Source organism: Mastomys coucha, unplaced genomic scaffold (assembly GCF_008632895.1).
Source record: "Mastomys coucha isolate ucsf_1 unplaced genomic scaffold, UCSF_Mcou_1 pScaffold3, whole genome shotgun sequence".
In the NCBI taxonomy this organism is placed as follows: domain Eukaryota; kingdom Metazoa; phylum Chordata; class Mammalia; order Rodentia; family Muridae; genus Mastomys; species Mastomys coucha.
Genome location: NW_022196909.1, coordinates 11,589,815 through 11,599,349, shown reverse-complemented (window position 1 = coordinate 11,599,349; position 9,535 = coordinate 11,589,815). Strand labels below are relative to the sequence as shown.

At 51.2% G+C, this 9,535-nt stretch overlaps 2 protein-coding genes across 11 annotated transcripts in view; one reads left to right on the top strand and one right to left on the bottom strand.

The window, feature by feature from the left end:
* Cdh23 (cadherin related 23) overlaps window positions 1–9,535 on the bottom strand; it is a 402,933-nt gene that overhangs the window by 43,126 nt on the left and 350,272 nt on the right. Inside the window, exon 1 of one of the 9 annotated variants that reach the window (XM_031347997.1) lies at window positions 5,317–5,868. The exons of the other annotated variants lie outside the window; for them this stretch is intronic. Within the exon in view, the coding sequence (XP_031203857.1) occupies window positions 5,317–5,403 (87 nt within the window). The 5' untranslated portion in view covers window positions 5,404–5,868. Of the gene's footprint in view, window positions 1–5,316; window positions 5,869–9,535 lie in introns of those variants that run through there. 9 annotated transcript variants of the gene reach the window in all.
* The window catches only part of Vsir (V-set immunoregulatory receptor), a 23,041-nt gene continuing 17,418 nt past the window's right edge, over window positions 3,913–9,535 (top strand). The window contains exon 1 of one of the 2 annotated variants that reach the window (XM_031348009.1): window positions 3,913–4,142. In XM_031348009.1, the coding sequence (XP_031203869.1) occupies window positions 4,061–4,142 (82 nt within the window). In that variant the 5' untranslated portion in view covers window positions 3,913–4,060. The remainder of the gene's footprint in view (window positions 4,143–9,535) is intronic. The other variant, XM_031348008.1, reaches the window with a different exon arrangement.

Sequence of the window (9,535 nt, the reverse complement as noted above, 5' to 3'; positions counted from 1 at the left end):
AAAAGAAAAGAAAAGAAAAGAAAAAAAAAGAAAGTGTAATCTGCCAACATGGCCGAAACTTTGTTCTCAGTTCTGCCTGGCCCTGCAGCTAGCTGCACAATGATAGAAAGGCCTCTGGACTTTAGAAGGTGGTCACTGCCCCCAAGGAGGTGGTGACTCTCTGGATCTTGGTGACAGGGGCTTTGGAGACTGTTTCCAAAGTGGGCAGGGCCAGTAGCCTTGAGAAGGCGCCGTGTGACATTAAAGTTGATACCTCCTCTCTGAGGTGTTTACTGTCTGTGACTAATGGACCTGCCTTGGCCTTAAAATTCCTTCTAGTGCAGCCATTCTGGGGCTCAGTCTCCTTGCCGGTAGCTCTATGGACTGAACCCCACTGTTAGACACATACTACTTGGGTCTTAGGGTCTCTAAGGACTCTTCAGTGAGGTCGCAAAGATGGCGGAGGGGGCAACGAACTGGCTCAACCGGTCGAGGCACGAGTCACCAAACCTTACCACCCAACATCAATCCCTGGGACCTATAGGGCAGAATGAGAAAAAACAAAAACAAAAACAAAAAAACCAACTTCTGCCATTGTCGTCTTGCCCTCCACCAGCTTGCCGTGACATGCAAGAACCTACGTACGTATAAATACACACGCAGAGTAAATAAATGAATGGGTAAATAAACATGTGTAAGCGCTAGCAAGCATTTGAGGGGGAGGAAGCCCTGTGCTAACGTTTCTTACTGGGGTGGAGAAAGACCTCACACCGGGTTTACTGGAGTAGACTGGACACTAGAACAGCCTTAGCATCCCTTCCAGGCAGGAAATCCCTTCAAAATCTCTCCCACGCCCTCTGCAGCGCAGGTGGACTTCTACATCTGTAATGCGTGGTGCTATGTGACCCTGCAGTGACCACCAGGGAAGGCCAGCACGTTCCCCTTGTGTTCTGCACGGTCAAGGTGATAGCCATGAACATTCGCCTCCTTCCTCTTCAGCTTGAGCCCCAGGCTGCCCCAAGTCCCTGCGGCCATCACTAAGGGACAAGAACACCAGCTGTAAAGAAAGGTTGGAGTCCAACCTCCTCATAGCCACTGTCCCACACTCCTTGACGATTCCCTGACCATCACTCAGGTTGCTGGGGCTGGGGGGGTCGGGGGCTTGAACGGGACTGCCCCCTACTCCCACGTCCGGTTCTGCATCCCCCCTCTGATTTCATTGGCTTCTGAGCGGAGGAGGAAGTTGGACCTCCATAGCCTGCCCTGTTTTTCAGGAGGGGTTTGAGGTTTGTTGGACCAGGCCCATAGCTTGGGCAATGCCTGTGCCTTCCTGTGGTGCAACCCAAGGATGTTCAGTGCTGGGGTGTGTGTGGGGGGGAGGGGGGAAGGGCCAGGGTGGGGGAGGTGCTCCGCTCTGCCTTGGAAGGGCTCTGTAGAGAATAGGTGGGGTGGGAATGGAGTCTAGTGTCTACTTCATCTCTGCTGTCTTGGCTGCTCTCTGGCAAAAGAGAATATTCTTCATTCTGTCACCAAGAAGGACCCAAAGCTGTCTCACTGGATGGGGTCCCAAGGTCAGGTTCACACTCAGGGACCTGACTTATGTTTTGACAGCTTTGGGGGGAGGTCCTCATACCATGGCATTTGCTAGCTTTAGGCATACCAAGACTGTGTAAGGCCACCTAATGATAACAGGACAGACTATCGTCCTTCTGAGGTAGCCTTCCTTACCCAGTAGACAGAGTGGATGTGCCCATAGACCCTGTGAGAGGCCATCCATATCATCCACAATGTATAAGCTACCAGTCCTCCCTCCCCGCCCCCAGCCCAATCCCTGACACTGTACTTGGTCTGTCCTCTGTCCTTTAGCCAGGAGCCCCTAGGAGTTCAACATCCTGGTCTCTAGGCACAGTCAACCCCACTGGTCACCTCTGCCACTCTGTCCAGACAGGGCTTACTCTCAGGTCTGTCCCTCAGGTGACAGTGCAGTTGACAGCCTCTTATACAGTCCTGTATAAGGGACTCTTATACAGTCCTGTATAAGGGACTCGATCATAGGGGAGCCAGGGCGGCTGGGTGTGGTGGGACAGGCTTACAATCTCAGATACTTGAGAGGCAGTGATGGGAAAGGTTGTGATCAATTCAAGGCGCCCCTGGGAAGCTTACTGAGAAGTTAAGAGAAACAAACAAACAAAGAAAGAAACAAAGGAACAAAGAAAGAAAGAAAGAGAGAAAGAAAGAAACAAAGGAAGAAAGGAAGATGGAGATACAGTTTAGTGGTAGTGCACTTGCCTAGCATCCATGAGGCCCTGGGTCCAATGCCCAGCACTAAAACTGTGTGAAGAAGAGAATCACTGGGGTTGGGACACCCCTCTGTTGGCAGAGTCCTTGCCTAGAATGTATGAGTGCTGGTGTCTGACTCAACACTGGAGAAGCTGGGCATGATGGTATCCACCTGTAATCCAGGCACTCAGGAGGCAGAGGTAGAATTAGAAGTTCAAGATTATTCCTCGCTACACGGGAAGGTCAGGGTTAGTCCAAGATGATGGAACACACACACACATACATGTATACACACATGAGCACACACACAGTGTGTGTATATACATATAATATATATTTATAATATATAATATATTAATACATAATATTTATATTATATAATATTATATATAATATATTATATATTTATATATAAATATAAAATCTTCTGGGGTCCTCATGCATGACACATACACACATGTATACACATGAGCACACACACACTATATATATATATAATATTCTAGGGTTCTCATGCATATACAAACATACACACATACACACATGAGCACACACACACATATATATCTTCTGGAGTTCTCATGCATATATATGTACACACACACACACATACACACACACACACACACACACACACTGGTGGGAGGCCACAGTCCTCAAAACTAAGTAGGTTTGGGAAGGCAGGAGAATTCAGGTAAGGAATTAACTGGTTCCTATCTCAGATCTGGTCTTGTGGCAGAAGGAGGCCCTGACAGAAAGGGGTGGGGTAGGGGGTGGGTCCAAGGTCAGGCCAGGAAAGATCAGAGCGGAGCAAGCTCTAAGTGATCACAGGTACATGGGTGAGTGTAGACACCTATGAGGGCCAGGAGGTCAGCAAGGGAGTGAGTCTGTAGTGGGGCCATGGAGGTGCCTTCCTGCAATCCCAGTATGCAGTAGGCTGAGGTAGTAGAATCTTGAGGCCAGCCTGAGCTACATGGCAACATCCTGCCTCAAAAAGCTAACACATTAAAAAAAAAAACCACAAACGAAACTCCACCCAAACAAAACAATACAAACTAAGGAAAAAACAAAACTCCATGTGAATCGAAAACAAAACACCAACAAGACAGAACCAATGAATCAGTGCACAGCAGTGGGTAAAGCCCTGGAGGAAAGAGGCTGAGAGGATTCTGAGGGTACACCAACAGATGCAGAAGCCTGTCCTAAGGTTGGGAAGTTCTGGACTTACGCATGCCCTGCCCGTGTTTCAGGTGTGTTGGCCGGTGGGTATAATTGTACCAGGTGTATTAGCTGCAGTGCACACAAGTGCAGAATGGGCCAAACTTCCTTCCACTTGCTAAACTCATTGCAGACTTCAGATTTTCCTTATCCATCCACCAGCCCACCCATCTACCCTGGGCTGCTGGAGCACAGAGAGCCAAAGTTCCTGCTTCCAGACTGGGAGAACCGCAAGGCAAGCTGGGTTAGACTTGGATCCACTCTTTAGTATGCGCGGCCCTCAAGATCTCTGAAAAGCACCGAGACTTATAGAGGGAAGTGGCTGTTTGGACACTTGCCACTTCTATCTGCAACTCCAGCCCTTCCCCACCCCCATGCCTGGGCCCTTGGAGACGCTGTACCGCCCGCCGCCCCTCGGGGGCGCTGCTGGGCGGGGAGCTCGCTCGGCCACCCGACTCGCAGTAGGCTCAGCATTCACTCTAGCAAGCGGTGTGTACAGCCGGCTCCCTGGGCTCTCGGAGCCCCGCTTGCTCCAAGCGCACTCCAGCAGTCTGTTTCTGCTTTCGGCCAGCTCGACGGCGACATGGGTGTCCCCACGGTCCCAGAGGCCAGCAGCCCGCGCTGGGGAACCCTGCTCCTCGCTATTTTCCTGGCTGCATCCAGAGGTAAGATTCACAGGCGGTGGGCTGCTAGGGAGCGCCCCAGGGAGTACAGCCCGGTATGGTAGGGGGGCGACTCAGGCAGGATGGGAGTGCCCTGAATCCCCTCAGCCTGCCGTAACCTCCACCCTACCGCTGCTGCTGCTCCTCCTTCGCTGGGACAGCCCAGCAGGGTGCAGTGGTGTCTCTATCCTTCATCAGGAACATCTGTAATTGCTAACAGCTGCCAAAACAGCAGGCATGGGTGTCCTTTGGGGACTGCCTGCCAGACACTTCCTTGACTAGAGAGCCCAGAGCAGGGGCCATGAAGTGCACGAGAGGGACAGGATGAGAATTACCCCGTTCCTTTAGTGGTTGCTGACTGGATTTTGACACCCTGGGCATCTCCCTGCCTTCTGGCACCAGAGTCTGAGAGGACTTAGGGGGTGTGGTGCTGTGACCCAGTATCCTATTCCCCTTGACACTCCTGCGTGAGTCTTGATGGACACTCCCAAATGTTTGTCAACCTGCTCTGTACTGAGTGTCTGATGACCTGTTTGAGTGATCAGTGGGTTCCTGTCATTTAACCAGATTGCAGCTGAGTAGCCGATATGGATCACTTAGGAGAGACACGGGACACTCCCCTGAGCCCAGCAGCCAGTTCTTGCTAGGGGCTTGGATAACTCCACAGCATACACACAGAAGCCCCACACAGGGAGATGCCACTTCCAAAGTCCAGACTCAATTTGTACATTGTCCCGGGACGCAGCAGTTTCCCAGAGCCCAATAATCCTTGTTTCTGCGGAGCGGAAGATCTCAAAGAAAAACGGGGGACCCTGAGAGTTGCCCAACCAGTAGACAGGTGTGTCCCCTGAGACTGCCTGCCTGACCCTTCCCTGCTCAGAACCCAGGGCATGAGCAGCTCCTGCGAGGCCGGAGAGAGGAAGGGTCCAGGGACCAGGGACGGCATCAATTATGGAGAGAGTCATCATTGTCAGGACAGAGATGGAGGGCTCAGCTCCGCAGAGGGAACCAATGGCTGCATTGAAAAAGAAGGAAGAGGGCTAAGGGGTTGAAAGGGAGGAGAGACAGGCAACTAACTCCTTATCAACACTGGGAGGCTGGCCTGACCCTAGATAAGAAAGGCGGTGCCCACACCCTACAGACCGAAGACTGAAGCCCTGGCCTGCATGTTCCTTACCACTAGAAGGGAGCTCCTGCAGCAGGGATGGGGTTGGTGATTCAGGCGGCAGATGAACTCCAAACACCGAGGCTCTTCACCGGGCATAGCTTCTAAGGACGGAGGAGGATCACAGCAGGCAGGAAGGCCAGTGTGGTCTCTACTGCAGGCTACTATCCTCCCCAGTGACAGGCCTCTTTGCCTCTTGCCTCTTCCCTACCCTTACTGGAATGGGATGCTTTCAGGTCAGCAGCCCCCATTTGGGAAACTAAGTCTAGAGTTTCGGCGCAGAGGGTCCGGGGACAGCCGCAGAACATCCAACAGTGAGCGGAGAAGGCCCTGAGGGGAGCTGGGAATCCTCATCCTAGTGTGTCTCTTGTACCCAGAAGATTGCTCGGCCCACTGCATTTGCCTACTATAGCTGCTTGGTGAGCTTTGAAGGCCTCGTCCCTTCAGCTCAGGGGAGGTAATTAGGAATCCCAGAGGCTTTCAGGAAAGAAACAAGAGGAAACTTTTAGCCTGGAGCTGCTCTGACCTCAGCACTGGCTGTATACTATGTCATAACTCACAGCTTCCTTCTCTTTCCTGTAGCAGACCTGATCAGAAGGTCGAGGGGGCTGAAAACTGCCCCCCCCCCATCAGCATTGGGGTTGGAAAGAATTGTGTTTGGGACAGGGTGAGATGGGAGTGTGGGGGACTTCAAACAGTCAGAGCTTAGGAGGCACTTGGGGTACCCGGAACACACTCCTTTCCTGGCCTGACATGGGCTGATGGGGGGGAGGGGTTCCCTTTGGAACCTTGTCCCCACAGGTGTCCCTAAGATATGAGGAAGTTACTACCCTGCCTGTCCTTAGTGTGACCCAGGAGCTTCATTCACGTGGGAGTCGTGGTGTCCCAGAGAGGAGCAGCTGTCTTCCCCTTCAGGGTAAACAAGCTTGCAAGGCCCTGTTGAGTAAACTCTGTGCAGAAAAGCCTCTCAACCGGCAGTGTGGTCAGCTCTTAGGAAATCCTTAAGCCCGGCCCAGTAGCCTGAGGCTAGTGATGGGCGGTAACATGGGATGCCCAGAGGCCAGAAACAGAAGGAGGGCGGAGCTGGGAGGCTACAAAGTAGCGCCTCCCCGGCTGTGGATTGTAGGGAAGGGAAACCAAAGAGAAGCTAAAGTAATCACCTCTGTAGGTTCTATGTTCCGGATACAAGATCAGGCGTAAGCAGGAAAAACAGAGGATTCACAGGGCCCATGGTACTAACGGAGCCTGGTGTATTGAACTTGAGGTCCTAAGATCAAAGGCAACTATTGCCCAGGACCAGTGGCCTTGCCAGAAATTAGTACTGGCTTTTCATACCTATGGATTCTTTTGTAAAGTCTGGTCAGGCCGTGGCCTTCCTGGTATTTAAGCAAGGAGTCTGGTGTCTATCTGCATTTTGGCGCTTCCTCTGCTCCAGTTTAACTGTTTCATAGTCAGACCTGTGTTCAAATCTCAGCTGACCATCTGTGAGCTGGGCAAGCTCCTTGGCATCCTTGGTCTAGCCTCCATCTGTAATTTAGGGTGGCATCTTGTCTCCCCCTAGACACAGCTGTGTGGAGCAGATGGGCAAGACTTCCCAGGATGCCTGGTTCTTGGGATGCTGGTTGTCCAGCACCTCCTGGTTTCTGGGGACTTCATACCAGTGGTTTTCCATCTGACCTTTTGCTGTCTACAGTGTCCAGGACTTAAGAGCCATGAGAAATATCATTGGGAATGCATTTTCCAGAGTCCTAGAATCTAAAGGATGCCCAGGCTGGTTCTAGCTACCCTTTTGGACTGAGAGTCTGAAATGACCCACAGGGGTACCTCGAGGTTCTCCTCCTAAGCCTCCTACGTAAGAGGCCATCACGGCCAGCCTGGCCTAGATGTGCTTATTTGTGGGGGTTTGCTCACATCCTATCTCCACAGTCAGACTAGTTACTGTTGACCACCTCCAGAGGGAAGCCAGGGATGCTATCCTGGGATGCTATGCTCCCAATTGGTCATTCAGTGAGGAACTTGCTGCTTTTATGCTACTAGATAAGCCTTCCCTGTAGCTTTTGTATAGAGGGTCTCCACTTCCAAGGGGACCCCGGGTCAGCTACTCCCTCATCATGGGGCTCCAAGCCCACACTTCTCCCAGCTGAGCAGGGAGCAGGCTGAGTGAAGAGGTTACAGCTAGCTGTTGCTCTCCCAGAAGAGGAGGAGGAGGAGGGTAATTCCCCTCAGTGCATTCTGGGTTCATTTGCTTATCGCCCTTTCGAAGTATCTGCCGAATACCACTTGTTTTTCCTTTAGATCTATACTTTTCTCTAAAGTAAAAAAAAAAAAAAAAAAAATTTAAAGGAAATTTTAAATCTGTGTCACAAGTGGAAAATTAGTGTCACTGGCCATAAATGGAACATATAAAAGAACACTGTCGGCAAGCTAAATAAAGGAATTAAATATTAAGCTGGAAACTTAGCCTGGGCAAGGCTCAGCATGTAAAAACCCATTGCTGTCTCTTATAGAAATAAATGAAGTACAAATTAAAAAAAAAAAAAGGACATTTTGGAGAGAGTGCTGTCAACTAGGACTTTTTTTTGATATAATCAGAGTTGAGAGAATACTGAAATGGGAACAGCCACCTCTCTTTACGATTCAATGTTATTTAATGTAAAATCAAAAGCAAAACTACTTGAGTTGTTACAGCTGCCAGGCAAACTGAGCCCTCATTGGTCAGGTCAGCTGTCCATCTGCGGGAAGAAGGTGGAGCCAGCTTCTGGTTACCTCTAGTCTCTGGAGAAAGCTGCTTCCCTCAGGCCTGGGTCTGTGAGGCTCTAGACAGCTTTGTTTTGTGCTCTGGTGTCCTATCCCAAACACCTATTTCACGGGCTTGGGAATTGATTAAATAAACAAGCCTATGGCTGCGTGCTTAGAATGCTACTTACTACTAAGTGAGCCTCTTGCATGGATGGGATCGAATCTTAGGAAGTCTCCCTGGCCTGACCCCTGAGGACCTGTTTGAAGTGGCAGCGGGATTGAGTTCTCCTCTGAGAGACCTTGAGAATCTCAGAATCCTCAAGAGGAGCCTCCCCCACCCCCACCGCTCCCCACCCAAGGCCCTGGCCCACTGCCCAGGCCCTCGCCAGGAGGCTCAGTGGCTAGGGGCTCTACTGGATGCCTGCTGGTTTCCCAAGAAGCTGGAAGTGTGGCTTCCTCCCATAGAGCCCTACTTCCCCTTCCCACCCTCCTTGGTCTATATGAATGGACACTTCCGGCTGGGGCAGGGATCAATAAACACATCTGAGATACCCTTTGTCCTCATTAGTCCAAAAGCCTCCACAGAGACCTGCTGGCTTCAGCCTGCAACCTTCACCCTGGGGGCATTTCCTCTGGGTTTTTGATTGGCCCCTGCCTGTGTTTTCCCTCTGTACTTTACATCTTGATAAAGATATATAGTCCAGCTTTTCCCTTCAAGCACCTGGAGAGCATCCTGGGAAATGGGACTTGTACGTTGGGACCGGTTCCCGTGCCTGGAAGGCCAGAGACCCATCTCTCTCTTTCATTAAGTGTGAGGCCGGTAACAGCAGACAATCAAATAATTGTTTACTTGGCAAGCTAGCAGCTGGACAGACCTCAGCTGTCTGGGTGGGGCCTTTCTGGCTGGACCAATCAAGCTCGGACCCACCTCCGAAATCTGGTGTGTTGCCTTGGTGACTGTGGGTAAAGCTAGCACGCCTGACAAGGAAAACAATACTAAAGACTGTCCACACCCACACACACTTACACACACACACCCATCCCCTGTATGCCCACAGAGCCTGATGTGTGGCAAAAGTCTCAAAAAACAAGGCCAGGGAGGATGCCAAGTAAGAGTTCCTTTGAAACTTTCCCCAGAGGTTGTGTGCTACCTGTAGCCAGCACCATGACTGGATGATTCTCTCAGGGAGCTCTGAGCCTCACAGCCTGTGCCTCCTTGAATTAAATAACGGTGGAATGAAAGAATGTTTTGGTTTGGGTCTGAGGAGCAGAGAGGATAGGTGTAGCTCTGAATGTAGGGGTCAGCTCAGGGTCAACTCCTCTCCCAAGAGCTGAAAAATGAAATGCTAGCTCCACACACCCCCCCCCTTAGGGGAGCAGGGTTGGAGGGAGAGCGCTTTCCATCTGCCTGCTGGTTGAAAGTGTGGGTTCCCCCGTTCAGCTACAGGGTGGGGTGTGGAGTGGTTGGGTGGTGGGGGTGTGGGGTGGTTGG